The sequence below is a fragment of the Biomphalaria glabrata genome, chromosome 3 (genome assembly GCF_947242115.1).
Source record: "Biomphalaria glabrata chromosome 3, xgBioGlab47.1, whole genome shotgun sequence".
NCBI classification, from domain to species: Eukaryota; Metazoa; Mollusca; class Gastropoda; family Planorbidae; genus Biomphalaria; species Biomphalaria glabrata.
The window spans coordinates 19,950,517-19,965,865 of NC_074713.1; the positions used below are offsets into that span (position 1 = coordinate 19,950,517).

General features: G+C 38.6%; 1 protein-coding gene across 4 annotated transcripts; it reads right to left on the reverse strand.

Annotated features, from left to right (window-relative positions):
• Nucleotides 1-2,063: 2,063 nt before the first annotated feature.
• On the reverse strand, nucleotides 2,064-15,345 carry LOC106053693 (uncharacterized). 4 transcript variants are annotated; one of them, XM_056024088.1, is made up of 8 exons: nucleotides 15,210-15,321; nucleotides 11,864-11,950; nucleotides 10,422-10,471; nucleotides 8,726-8,807; nucleotides 6,703-6,909; nucleotides 4,579-4,635; nucleotides 2,480-2,652; nucleotides 2,064-2,398 (listed from the first exon to the last, which is right to left on the reverse strand). In XM_056024088.1, exons 2-8 carry the CDS (start codon nucleotides 11,876-11,878, stop codon nucleotides 2,158-2,160), a joined length of 825 nt encoding a protein of 274 aa, XP_055880063.1. In that variant the 5' UTR covers nucleotides 11,879-11,950; nucleotides 15,210-15,321; the 3' UTR covers nucleotides 2,064-2,157. The 4 variants fall into 4 exon arrangements, with proteins under 4 accessions (XP_055880063.1, XP_055880061.1, XP_055880062.1 ...); XM_056024086.1 differs by lacking the exon at nucleotides 11,864-11,950 and having other exon boundaries at nucleotides 10,325-10,471; nucleotides 15,210-15,345; XM_056024087.1 differs by lacking the exon at nucleotides 15,210-15,321 and having other exon boundaries at nucleotides 10,325-10,471.
• Between the last annotated feature and the right edge of the window lie 4 nt (nucleotides 15,346-15,349).

Consider the following 15,349-nt stretch of genomic DNA (forward strand, 5'->3'; position numbering starts at 1 on the left):
TCGGTGGGGTTCGGGGCGGAGCCCCGACGCCAAAAGCGTTTTCTTGCATTTTTCACTGCAGAAACGCATTCTCCTGACATCTACAGCTCATTATTTATTAGTGGGGTTCGCCAAAAGCGTTTTGTTGCATTTTTCACGGCTGAAACGCATTCTCCTGACATGTACAGCTCATTATTTTTCAGTGGGCTTCGGGACGTAGCCCCGACGCCAAAAGCGTTTTGTTGCATTTTTCACGGCTGAAACGCAATCTCCTGACATGTACAGCTCATTATTTATTAGTGGGGTTCACGGCTCAAAACGCATTCTCCTGACATCTACAGCTCATTATTTTTCAGTGGGGTTCGGGACGTAGCCCCGATGCCAAAAGCGTTTTGTTGCATTTTTCACTGCAGAAACGCCTTCTCCTGACATCTACAGCTTATTATTTTCCAGTGGGCGCCAAAAGCTTTTTCTTGCATTTTCACAGCTGAAACGCATTCTCCTGACATACAGCTCATTATTCATTCTATTGAAAAATGTTGAAAAATATTCTAATATGAATTCCTTAATACATTGCAAATAAAACCGATTTGTTCTTTGAAAAGATAATATACCCCACATATTTAGATTAAGGCTTTGAGGATTGCCGCCGAAAAAAAAAATTCGATAAATAATATTCAATAAAACTCAAGCATAAATTGTGAGTTATAGTCCTAAATTTATTTAACTTGAAAAATATGAGATTGAGTAAAGGTTGGAAAAAGGCGAATAGGAAAAGATTATCTGGTTTTTGAACTCATCTCAACCGTGACTGTTATAAAAATTTCGTTTGAATTATAACTTTCCAAAGCAAAATCTTTCTTAAAATAGTTATGATAAATTCATGTGAAATTACACAAACTCTGTCTGGAAAGGGGAAGGGCGGTAAAATGAAAACGATTAATCCTCGCTCGGTTTTATAATTTCTGCTAATGATTGCATTTTGCATTTAAGAATAGGGGTTGAGCGACTCGATATAAGATTTTACTTTATAGCATATATAAATTATATTAGTGACAGATTTTTTTTAATTTTGTAATTTCTTACTATAATACAAAAAGAAAAAGTATTGGTTTGTCCGATTGGGGGGGGGGGGGGGAGGTGATTGCATGTATGGCACTTCCACCTGTTTATATTATATAGATATTCGATAAAAGTAGGACAGCCCCCCCCCTCAAAGGGTTTAGATGGGAAGGGCAGTAGAGGTATTCGCTCCTCCCCTTCCAATCGGCCAACAGGTGAACGACATAATATAAAGACCAGTTAAAATACCAATAACAAGTGTTAATCATATAGATATGTAATTGATTCTGTTAGCAAGCTGTGATTTCTACAAATAAATAGGACCGCCCCCCCACTCGGAAGTTTATGGTTGGGGGGGGGGGCGGATTGATGCCATCGCCCCCTCCCGACCCTACCAAATCGGCCAAAATACTAGAAGGGGGTGGCGAAATAATCTAAAAATAGGTTGTAATATAAATAATTAGTATATATTATTAACATAAGTAATAAACTCGTATACAAATTGTGTGAATTCTATACTAAAATTCGTCCGCCCCCCCCAAAAAAAAAAGGGGGGGTTGCCGAGTGGGGGGGGGGGCATCGCCCCTACCGCCCCCCCCCCCCTGGATCCGCCAGTGGCTGAATTGGACGGGGGCCGCATCTGAGTTTGTGTAATAACACAAACTCTCTTTGTAATCTTGTTTTGTTTTTTTTAAGTTTGTGGAGGTCCTCATTTCAGAGTGAGACTCTGGGCGGCTTCCATTATGTACTTTCCATCGCAAAGTCTACTTTTGAAAAATACACTATAAACATAAGTTAGGCTACGTATATGGAACATATTATGATTAGGCCCTATATAATTAAAATAATTAGAAACATGACGGAGCAGTCTTTAGATTTCACAAGATAAGAAATCTAGAATGTGTAATTAATATTCAGATTATTGAGAAAATTAATATATATAATTTTTTAGAAAAAGAAATTCGCGATTAATTGCGTTTTGTTTGAATGGTGGACAACGAATACTAGGAAACACACAAATGTAGCTGTTGCGAGTAATGTATAATTCATTTTTATAAAACCTTAGGAAAATAAAACATGAGACATCTGTATAGGTTTGAAGGGAAACAGGAGTGACTATTCTCGGACATATAGCCGCTCAAGGGCGGACCTGAGACCACGATGGGGGTAGACAAAGTGGCGGTCATTAACGAAGCGGTAGGCCTCCTCGAAGGACAAGTTGGGGTTCATGGCGAAGATGAAGGCGATCAGAATCGAGCCGGCCCTCCCATGTCCGTCCCTGCTAGCCACCATGATTTTGTTGCACAGATCGCTCATTGCCCGCAGCCAAAAGACGGCTTCCAAAAGGTGAGTTTCACTGTGGAGTATAAACAAATATTTAGCTACATAACTAATACTTGTAGTTGTGAGTTAACAGTGAGAAAGGAATTCTACTGACCTTATGACCACATTGGCACCAAACGCAATGGGCAGCTTTTTTAAGATGATGGGCCTGGAGAGCTGCTTAGCGTACACCTGGGCCTCGTCCGACACGTTGAGAAGTCCATCAAAGCCGTTCAGGTGTGCTTCTTGAGCCGCAGTGAAGTTCCCGATGTAGATGTTGTGAGTCACCTGAAACATCAATTCAATCCGATATTACATTATAAGTCAGTGCACAGTAGCACACACCACAGCAAAACAAGTGCACATCACTATATATCAAGAGTCAGTCAGTGTACACCATTATTAATCAAGAGTCAGGCAGTATACACCTCTACAAATCAAGAGTCAGGCAGTGTACAGCACTACCAATCAAGAGTCAGGCAGTGTACAGAACAACCAATTAGAGTGAAACAGCTTGCAGAACTACCAATTGAGAATCGGACAACTCAGACCATTACCGTGAATCAAGTGAGTTAGTTGAATGTTGACATGTTTCCTGTTAAGTCTCCTAAAAGGAACCCATACATCACTACTTACTACTAGTAAGTTGCGCATTACAAAGTTTTAGAGCGCCATCAACACTTTTCATGTTCATTGTAATGATCAAAAGGGATTTGAGGAATAATGTCTAGACAGAATAACAATAGAGATTGTAGCAAACATTTTATAGCGAACGTTATTTCCCAAGCTACTATTCAATTATTTCACGACTTCTGTGAACTTCTATACTTAATTCTAATAGTTTATAATGACCTAGAACTTTGTTCCGCTCAACATTTCCATGGCTGCTATGGAGTCTACAAATAAGTGTCTTCAGTACGAAGCACATCAACCAACAAGTCATTCTCCAATATTTATGTGTAGCAACTACCAAGACACACTCCTATATTCATGTGTAGCAACTACCAAGACACACCCCTATATTCATGTGTAGAAAAAAAAAAACTACCAAGACACACTCCAAGATTTATGAGTAGCAACTACCAACACACATTCCTATATTCATGTGTAGCAACTACCAAGACACACCCCTATTTTCATGTGTAGCAATTATCAAGACACACTCCAATTTGCATGTGTAGCAACTACCAAGACACACTCTTATATTTATGTGTAGCAACTATCAAGACACACTATAATATTTATGTGTAGCAACTATCAAGACACACTCCTATTCGCATGTGTAGTAACTATCGAAAGTCACTCCAAGATTCATGTGTAGCAACGACCAAGACACACTCCAAGATTCATGAGTAGCAACTACCAAGACACACTCCTATATTCATGTGTAGCAACTACCAAGACACACTCCTATATTCATGTGTAGCAACTACCAAGACACACTCCAAGATTCATGAGTAGCAACTACCAAGACACACTCCTATATTCATGTGTAGCAGCTACCAAGACACACTCCTATATTTATGTGTAGCAACTATCAAGACACACTCCTATTCGCATGTGTAATAACTATCGAAAGACACTCCAAGATTCATGTGTAGCAACTACCAAGACACACTCCAAGATTCATGAGTAGCAACTACCAAGACACACTCCTATATTCATGTGTAGCAGCTACCAAGACACACTCCTATATTTATGTGTAGCAACTATCAAGACACACTCCTATTCGCATGTGTAATAACTATCGAAAGACACTCCAAGATTCATGTGTAGCAACTACCAAGACACACTCCAAGATTCATGAGTAGCAACTACCAAGACACACTCCTATATTCATGTGTAGCCACTACCAAGACACACTCCGATATTCATGTGTAGCAACTACCAAGACACACTCCAATATTCAATATTCCTGGCTCATTCAGGCAACTCGTTCTAAGCTCTAACGCCGCTAGGGAAGAAAGGACACTTGTACAAATTTGTCCTGGCAAATGGATTAGAGAGTGTGCCTTTAATCGAAGATAGAAATATTAATCAACTAAAGCCCATGACATGAAACAAAACAATATACTTAAGTTCTCTGAAACAGGGAGCTGGGGGTAGAGGGGTGCAGGGAAGATGTGAGGCCTTAAAAAATTATTAATACAGCAGTGAAATTGTCCTTCTAATGTTAAAGACCTCACACATTCACACAGAGGACGGAAGACTTACTTGCGAAACTTCTGGGACCTGGATGAAAGTTGTCAAATGATTTGTCTGTCGACGTACCTGCACCAACAAATATTAGAAAGTGGTCATATTGCTGCATCTAGTTTGAACGCAGAGGCTTCCGAATCGGGGGTCCCGGATTCGAATCCCGGTGAAGACGGGGATTTTTAATTTCTGGATCTTTGGGCGCCTCTGAGTCCACAGAGTTATAATGGGTACCTGGCATTAGTTGGGGAAATTTTAGGACGCCCCTGAGTCCAACCAAGATGGCTGCATTTTCACGCGGTGTCGTTCGGTTGTCTCGATGACCCAAGGGTCAATTCCTCCCCGCTGCCATCTCTCGTCGTCCTGCGGGAGGTTTGAGCTAGGATATAGATTATCTTCAACTCTAAAGGAACATGCAAAACATGTCAAACATTTTTTACAAACTTAAACGTTTTGAATCGGTAGTCGTTATGCTGGCAGCAATATATGCCCTCCTTCAGTCATAGAAATGAGATGAATGCCTGGGCATTAGTTATGGTCAGAACGATGTCAACCACACAGCAGTTCCCCCCTCTCCAAGGAGCTGATGTAACCAAAGGAACGGCAAGAGATGATACAGTTTGGGATCAGCTTGGTCGTAGTCTGAGTTTGAGTGTTTGAGTGTTTGAGTTTAGGCATATCGGCACAATTTAGGCCATGTCGTGCCCGTAATCCTTTAAGGATCACTCTCCCTTTAAATAACAAGGGATAAATTCTATACAGTTAAATCATTAAAAACAAGCCTCACGGAACCATGCTGGCCACATGACAACCCGCGAACCGTTGAACCAGATGAGATTTACTGTAGGTCGCAAGGGCTGAAAGAAGTAACTGTTGAGTAAATTGTATTTGAAATAAACAAACTTTATTTATTGATTCAACTAGTGACGTACTCACAAAGTCAGACAAACGGGATTATTGATTTATTTACAAAAAAAGAAATGTTTTCTAAAAGTAATTAGTCAGTATGAACCAAGCTTCTAAAGTGCATGCCTACGTCAGTGTTTTTACTAAGATCCAGTTATTTTGGACAGCTCATTGATTTCGTACTCTCTGAAACTGAATGAATAGAAGTTTGGTGGATTGGAATCAAAACTGCATTTCTACTAAATCGGTATCTCAACCTTTCTACCGTAACCCAATTATTTCTCATATAAATTTTAGCACTCGTAGTTTTTTCCCTGCTATAGAGACTGACATTTCAACTACAACACGCAAAATACTAAAAAATACTTTTTTTAAAAAATTATATTAATGTGTACCAATTAGTTTGGATCAGTCATGTCATTAAATTTGTAATAGATCTACACTAACAATAATAAAGCTGTGTGATTAGAAATATTTTTTTTACCAATTGTTTTTTTTTAGTGCAATTTCATGCTTTTAGCGTTCTCAATACGCTATGATCCTATCACTTGTCTGGACCAGTTGGAAAGGGGGAGAAAGAACGGGGTATCTGGGTGATCGCTTTTTAAAAGTAACCACACTGCTAACGAAGAGTCTATGAACACGGAAGATTGTATAGTTATTTATTGCTTCTATTTCATGTTTGTGTTCATGATCCCTGAGACGACAGGCTAATATAAAGGGACTAATTAAGCTTATACCACCACTTCATTCAAATACTATTTCTTTCCCTTGTTTGGAATACCAAACAAAGTACTTTATTACCAATGGTTAATTAGCTAATTGGTTTTTATTACTGATTCTTGTGTTGTCAGGTAAAAGAAATAATTGTGCAAAAGTTCAGCTTGATCAGAGATTGGGTGTCGGAGAAATAACGTGTACACATTTTTGGCCAGACAGACAGAGTGAGTTGATATAAGCGTTTTAACAAAAAAGTACTTCTTTCAGACCTTGCGATCTATGTCTATGAGACAGATGTTGTAGGCCTAATGGTCATCTCTCTCTATAGCCGATGGTTAACGAGGGTGTCATGTGGCGGCCAGCACAACGACAAACCACCTTTACGTTCCCCAGCTAATGTCAGGTACTCATTAGTCATTAGAGTCCTAAAAATGGCGAAATTCAAATTCCCAGTGTTATCCGAGATTCGAACCCTAGACCTCAGAGAACGACATTAACGCGTGAAAAAAAACTCACCTCCAAACATCCGTTGACGTTAAACCAAGCTGCCCACTGGTAGTCATTGTCCTTTCTATGCTTGGCCCTGTAGGTGAACTTGTACTTGCCCAAGCAGGTGACCAGTAAGTCCACGCCGTAGTAGGACACTACTTGGTGAGCGTCGACCAGCTTCTCACTGGACTGGAAGGTCATCGGCACCTCGTGCCACTCCCCTTCGTTGTTCTCCTGGTCAGAGGATGGAATGGGGACCAAGAAACAGTCAAAATAGAAACAACAAAATACTGTGAAAAATAAAGCTTATATAAGAGAAATAGCCGCATAATTACAGATATACGTCTCAATGCTGCAAGAGTTATCTCCTTTAGGTAAATAAAACAAAATTAATTAATTACCACTACTTAATGAATTAATGTGTTAATTTGTTTTTAATTGATTCGTGTGTTGTCATCGACAATGAATAGCTGTGTAAAGTTTCAACTAGAATGTAAAGTGGGAGAAATAACGTGTACAAGATTTGTACCAGACAGACTGAGTTGGTATAAGCTTAGTAGAAAATAACACACAAAAAAAGCAAAGTCAATATATCGAGCAAATTATTTGATTTATCGAGTGACTCTGGCGTTATAGATCACAAACAAATATTAAGTTTGGTTGGACAAGACTAAAAGGAACTTGGCCACGCCTCAGTGAGGAACACCAAGGAGTGATGATAATGGCGAAGATGACATGAACTAGTCGCCTCTCTGAATCAATCCGCTACTTGAGCTAATCACGTGGTCTCATTGCACACATTAAGTAAAGAAAGTTGGCTATTGTGTCTTGGTAAGAGTTAGCAGACGTCAAATAAAAGGGAGGACGAGTCTGGCTTTTTGAACTCCCGTCCCCCATCCGGCAGGGTCTACAATGGGAAAAGGTCCGGTTTTTACACTGTTGCTAACAGCAAGGCCATAGTATCCAACTATCCAATGCAGTCGTTTCTATCTTCTAGTTTAAACACACCCATATTCACTTATAAATGGATGTGTGATTGTGATTAATGTGCACATAGGAATGGGGTATTGATGGGAACACTGTTTAGTTGTTTGATCACTGCAACTTATTAGAAGTACTAAAAGATGACACTTTGTTTACAGTGATGACTTTTTTTATGTGGTGTTTTAAGTCAGTTCGTTTAAAACCTGCTACTTAGAACCCCTCGGGATCTGTAAAGTTTTCTTTTGGAAAAAAATGTTTCAATGTTCAGCGCTCAGTCGCTACACAGAATACGGAATACGTAGGCTCTTCGTTGACTGTGGCATTATGCATCTTCAGAGGAGAATTGCTCCCATTGCAACTTCTTGTGTGACTAAAGAGGCCAATCCTTGATACACAGCAGCGGTCACAGGTTGTAATCACAAGGCGCTGTTGCATTTTCGCTCTTCGTTGCCTCAGAGGCATTCATCTCTCAAAGAAAATGTAACTTTGAGAAAATATGATCACGCTATAGTTGTAATGAAGTGATATCTTAAAGCAAGCCTCGTTTTTTTATTTTAATTTGTCTTTTTTCTTCGTAAGGCTTTGTCCTCCTTTCTGACCTCCTTTGGATTGAGGGTGTATGGTAACCCTGGCCATAATACACTTACACCCAAGTCCTCTGGGTCTGTTCTTATTGGCTCATCAACTGACTAAATCTATTCATTCTACAAACATTATGGAGTAATAGGGTCTAGCAATGTTGAACTCATGAAAGTTATTACCGTAAACTATTTATTTGTCAAATTTTGACAGAAAATGTAGCAAATAGTCTCCGTGAAATATCCTCACATTATTCATCATTTTGACGAATCGATCAATGGAGGCAACAAGTATCTTTTTTTCATACTAATATAATGCTTACTAATTCTATACTAAACAATATATACACTTGTCTTGTACAAGGTTTCTGTTAGACTAGTTTATATCGCATATAGAAACGTAAATGAAAAGGTTATGACAGACGTATGTGTTTAGTTGAATATTAAGCGCATATAATAAATTAATAAACTATAATACGTATGAATACCTTGTGGAAAAGATCGGTCCAAAGTTCCACTATAAAGTCCTGACTACTGCATTTGGATTCTTCAGGATATTTCAATGCAGTTCTGTTTAAGGAAAAGTAAAAATTGAAACAATGGCCAGATCTTTCTGTTGTGAACATATTCATTTCGACTGTGCATGTATTGCAAAACATTTTTATACCAAGACACTCGTATATCAAAACGGTTGTATTTCAAAACACACGTATTTTAAAACATTCGCATATCAAAACATTCGTATTTCATGCGTTAACCATTGGCAAAGAAACAGGTGACTTTTACATCATCTGCCCCATATATTGCAAGGTCTGAAAAGGGGGTGGGGGTAACATTTCGAAACACTCATATATCAAAACACTCGCACACTTGAATTTCAAAACATACGTATTTTAAAACGTTCGTAGATTATATCAAAAACTCGTACATCAAAACACTCGTACATCAAACATATATACATTCACTCGTATATTAAAACATTCGTATATTAAAACACTCGTACATCGAACATATATACATTCACTCGTATATTAAGACATTCGTATATTAAAACACTCGTACATCGAACATATATACATTCACTCGTATATTAAAACATTCGTATATTAAAACACTCGTACATTAAAGTAAATTAAAACTTGAATAAAAATAGTGAAAATCTGAGGAGTGTGTCTGCACAAGAGGGAAGGAGAAGCAAGAAGATAAAAACATCATGGAAAAATAGCCACTGAAAAAAAAAGAAAGGCTAGGAAGACCACGATCTACATGGATAAGATCAATAGGCTTTGAGCTGAAGGAATGTACTTCCATCCTCAAGCTACAGACCAGGGGGGTGTCCAACCTTTTCATTCGGGGTGGGGCATTGCAGCGGCATATAAATGTGTGAAGATGGGAGAAAGTTATCAAATGGTTATGAATGATGCAAGATTGGTGGCATTGGCGTCAGCAGTCTGAGGTAGGGGAGACGACTATAGAACGTAAGACTGAAAAGACGTGTTATTGTAGTGAGTTAGATTGTATATTATGACTAAAGTATTGCGATTCACCACAAGTTCATTTTCTTTATATAACAAAAGTTATATTTAGTTATTTTTTCATAAGAAAGTTATTCAAGTTATATGAAGTCTTATTTGTTAAGATATATTACGCCTGCAGCAGTTTAGTTGTCTACCAGCTGTACCATAATAAAAGTGTAAGACCGTCAACAACAATCACCATATCGCCACATCACACATAGCCACATAAAATCATCGCAAGAAATTCAAGTGAGCCTCAGCGTTTTTCCTGTGAAGTTGTTTATAAGGACCGGAAAGCGCTGCGTCAAGGGCCTGATACGTCCCACCGGCCGCAGCTTGGGCATCACCCCTCTAGACACTATAAAAGGGACGATAACTTATTGAAATCTGCTGCATCTTTTGGCGTTACCAGAAGATCAAATCAAACCATCGGTTCTGATTGTGTCTCAAAACTGATCACACCCTTATAAGGTACTAAAGGTAGTGTTAAAGTAAATCATTTCTCTTTATTCTTGCATATATGAATGTGTCTAACTATAGATCTAAGAGTGAAACCTAGACTGTTCTGACCTGAAAAACACTTTATCCAGTAGATAGCACGTCTGACATGATGGTGTGTAGGGTGTCAGGAACAAAAACTCGAAAGGGACAATACTCATTATTTTACCTTTCTCTAATGCCACGGAGATTACTTCCCTTTTGCTGGCCAATTATAATCTGCAAATATATATATATATACAGAGAGAGAGAGAGAGAGAAAGAGAGAGAGAGAGAGAGAGAGATCTATATGTATATATGTGTTTCTCAAGTTCTCCTATGACGAAATATAAAAAATGTATCTTAAAGCCTTTACTTTTAGTATTATAAAATATTCACTAGCCATATAACTGTAAATTTGTCGCCCAATGTCTATTTATAGTTTATAAGCCGATGATCACACTAGATCTACATTTAGGATCCAATAGCCGCACTAGAATTACAAACCGCCTATATATAGGAAGGACTGGTGTGTGGAAATTTAATTAGAGTATTCAGAAGTTGATCACTGGCTACTTGAAAACCCCTTTCTAGTAACTTGCCGACAGGATCCAAATATACACTAGTTGTGTTGCCATGACCTAGGCCACAGCACATTAACACACAATCAACAAAAAAATCAACTCGTGAATGTAGTTAAATATGCGTAGTTTAACCAAAGGATAGTGCGGTCTAGGGCTATGTGTTCCCAATAGTTAGTCTCAATATTCACTACTTTGAGGTCCCGTTTGATTTCATTCACGGAGGTGGGGACAACCGTTTTTCTTGACACCAGTAGAAGGAGAAACGGGAAAACTAAAAAAAAAAAGGTGAGCGTCCGAATAAAGAAAACACAAATTAAAACGAAACTACTGACAAGACCAGCATTCCGCCACAATACAACAACAGGAAGTGTCAGGAACAACAACAGATACAAGAAACCACAGAGCAACATGAACCCTGGATTGAACCCTAACCTTGAACAATGAATCCTATTTTGATGACGAAGTGAACACAGAAATGAAACCATAGAACAAATAAGTATACCATAGACGTAGAGAACAGCAAGAAATGAAACCATAGAACAAATAAGTATACCATAGACATAGAGAACAACAAGAAATGAAATCATAGAACAAATAAGTATACCATAGACGTAGAGAACAACAAGACATGAAACCATAGAAAAAATAAGTATACCATAGACGTAGAGAACAACAAGACATGAAACCATAGAAAAAATAAGTATACCATAGACGTAGAGAACAACAAGACATGAAACCATAGAACAAATAAGTATACCATAGACGTAGAGAACAACAAGACATGAAACCATAGAAAAAATAAGTATACCATAGACGTAGAGAACAACAAGAAATGAATCAGGACACAGCAAACCTTACTCAGAGGTATAACAAAACTACGCCTCTGTTCATGTCAAGTTTGTCAACAAAAAAAGGGTCATAAGAGCAGACAAACACAAACACCGCTGCAAACAGTAGAACTAATTGATAAACCATTCCAGAAAGTCGTCATAGATATTATCGGACCTATACCAATCGTATCATCTAGAAATCATAAGTACATACTTACTTCAGTTAGATACATGTCCAAGTTGACCAGAAGCAATACTTGCCAATACCATTACTTAACAGCCATCAACAGTAGGGCCTACAAGAACTGTATTAGAAATGTTCGCGACACAGGGAAACAGTTGACAGCGATAATTACAAAAGCATTCATGGATATGTATAAGATAAAAATTAAATTTTACCACGCCATACCATCCTCACTATTCTCCAAATAAGATCTACACATTACATCTATACTATAAAGTAGAATGTTTGGCGTATGTATGTATGTGACGAATAGACATCAAAACCGTTTGACCAATCTTGATAAAACTTGGCAGGAATGTTCCTTGGGTACTAACTTAGACCGTAGTGTATGTATTGTAGCCCTAAAACAAACCTAAGACCCTAAAAAAAAAATAAAGTTGACCGACTCTATTAAAGCTATAGTATTTATGGATCTAGGCCAGGGGTCTCAAACACGTGGCCCGCGGGCCACATCAATTTTGTGTGACCCGCGGCCACGTCCGCGAATATAAAAAAAATTAGATAAAATTTACAATGACCACATATAAGCCGTGAAATGATTTACAACTGCACAAATCAGTAAATGAGGTGTCCGCCTACTGCATGCGAAGATTCTGTGAAGGCAAGCTTTGTTGTTAGCGAGATGATAGCAAAGGCATCACGACCATTCACTGAAGGCCAGTTTGTAAAAGAGTGTATGCTACAGGCGTGTGAAATTATCTGCCCCAAGAAAAAGAAACTATTCGAAGGCATAAGTTTGTCTGCGAACACAGTTGCAAGCAGGATCACCGAGGCAGTGACAAATGTTCAACAGCAACTGATTGCCGCTGCAAAAAACTTTGTAGCATATTCCATTGCACTGGACGAGTCTACTGGTGTAACAGACACCGCATACTGTGCTGTATTCATTCGTGGGGTCGACGAAAACTTGAACATTGTTGAGGAGCTATTGGACTTACTACCCATGAAAGGAACGACGACTGGACGCGACGTGTTTCAAGAACTGGAAGCTTGTATTGGCAGGTGTGTGGGCTACCGTGGGAAAAAACTTGTTTCAGTGGCTACGGACGGTGCACCAGCAATGTGTTCAGAGAAGGTTGGTGTTGTTGGATTAATTGTAGAGAAACGGAATCAGCTCAGCTTGGCGGGACCTTTTGCAGCCATACACTGCATTCTGCACTAAGAAGCACTCTGTGGCAAAAGTCTACAAATGAAGAACGTGGTGGATGCTGTCGTGAAGACGGTGAACTTCATACGTGCACGGGGTCTCAACCACAGACAGTTTGTGTCATTTCTAACTGATTTAGAAACGGAATACGGTGAGTTGCTTTATCATACGGAAGTCAGATGGTTGAGTCGTGGAAAAGTGCTGTAGAGATTATTTGAATTGAGACGGGAAATAGCATTGTTCATGGCAATGAAAGACGGAGACATACCTCAGTTCAGTGACCCAATGTTTTATCGGATCTTGCTTTTCTTACTGACATCACGCAACATCTCAATGCATTCCATTCACAACTACAGGGCACAAAGCAGCTGATTACCGTGATATTTGACCGCATCAAATCATTCAGATGCAAGCTGACTTTGTGGGCCACTCAGCTGGCAGATGGAAACTTGGCTCATTTCTCTTTTCTACAGAGCATTACGGTTGAACCACAGCGACTGAAAGACTAAGTAGACATCCTCTCCAGACTACTGGAAGATTTTGAACACCGCTTTCAGCAATTCACTGCTCTCGAACCACAGTTTTTCCTTGTTGCCACTCCGTTCGCAATTGAAGTGAAAAACGTTCCAGAGGAAGTCCAGATGGAACTACTGGACCTGCAGTGTGACACTGTTCTGAAGCAAAAATACGCCGATGTTGGCGCTCCAGATTTCTACCAGTTTCTTTCCAGAGAGAAGTTTCCAAACTTATTCTGCGCAGCTGCTAGATTTCTAGCGATGTTTGGGAGTACGTACGTTTGCGAACAGTTTTTTTTTCTACAATGTTAAAAAAAACAGCATTACGATCAAGACTGACTGATAAGCATCTGAGAGCAACATTGCGGCTTGCCAATACACGCGACTTCAGGCCTAACGTCGATGGTCTGGTCTCTGCCAAACTCTCTCAGCTGAGTGGACAGAAACATGAGTGACGAGCCATCTGCAGTAGGCCTAGAAATAATAGTTGTTATTTTTAAGGAAATACAGTTTCTGCTTTTTAATAAGAGACAACGTCAACTTATTTTAGTAAACTAAACTGCCTTTGCATGTAATAAACTACACTAAATGTAATTAATAATTATAAAAACTTTATTTTAGCATCTAACTGCAGTGACAATATTGTTCGTAAAATTTAATGAAAAAACATATTTTTTTTGTGGTGCGGCCCGCTGAATGGTTGTTACTTTACACTGTGGCCCACTTGTTGAAATGAGTTTGAGACCCCTGATCTAGGCTGATCATGTCAATGTTGACATGAGAAAAGATCGAAAGGATTTAGATCTAGATCTAATTTTAAGAAATACACTTTGCGCAGATAGGCCTAGTTGTTGTTTTTTTTGACACATAAAAATACAAAAGAAGGTCCATTGATTTCATTATATAATAAAATTAACCTTCAAATTTGTGTTTCAAAACCATTTTTACATAAATTAGTTCCTTATATCTGTGACTACAGATTTCATGACGAACATTCTTTTATTAGACAATACCGTAATGTTTCTTTCCATCCCTAGATCTAAAACTCTAATTCATCTCTAGGATGATACAACTTCTCTTCGCACAGATAGTTTTATACTTTAACACATGAACATACTAAATATAGTCCATTTATTTCATATTTTGATCAAATTAACATTCAAATTTGGTTTTCTAAAGCATTTTTAATAGACTACATTCGTTTACGAAAGCTGCGAAGCCGAGTTGAGAAAGGCCTAGATTCATTCATGAATCGCGTACTAAAAATTATTTCGTTTAATTGTTTACTCTATAATCCCATTCATTTAACCAAAGCTATCGCGCTTTTCATTTTTAATAGATATGAATGTATCGGCTTCGGGTAAACCCATTTTCGTAGCGAAAGAGAAAAAACGTGAAAGGATCATTAGCTAAGTTTAACATACATCTAAATCCAATCCACTACATTAGTAAACATAAACTTAGACCCGCAGGCCGCGGGTAATGCCAGGCTAGTCATAAATAGATAGATCATTAGATCTATCAGAGATTTTAGATCTATGTGTTTTTTGTAAATCTTTGCCCCACATCGTTGAGTTCATTCGTATTAACTAAATCTTTATCACACCAAAGTATTTTCAAAATGAGTTCGATAACCATGTCCTCAATAGCATACATACGTAGTCTGAGCTTTGGTGATTGTTTCTTTGGGTTTCTTGCCAGGAGCTATGCGTCTGTACTTTGGTGCACTTTGTACACTTACATGTCTTCGTCTTTTCCGTTCAGTTCAGACATTTCCCAGACAGCGCACTTTTTCAAA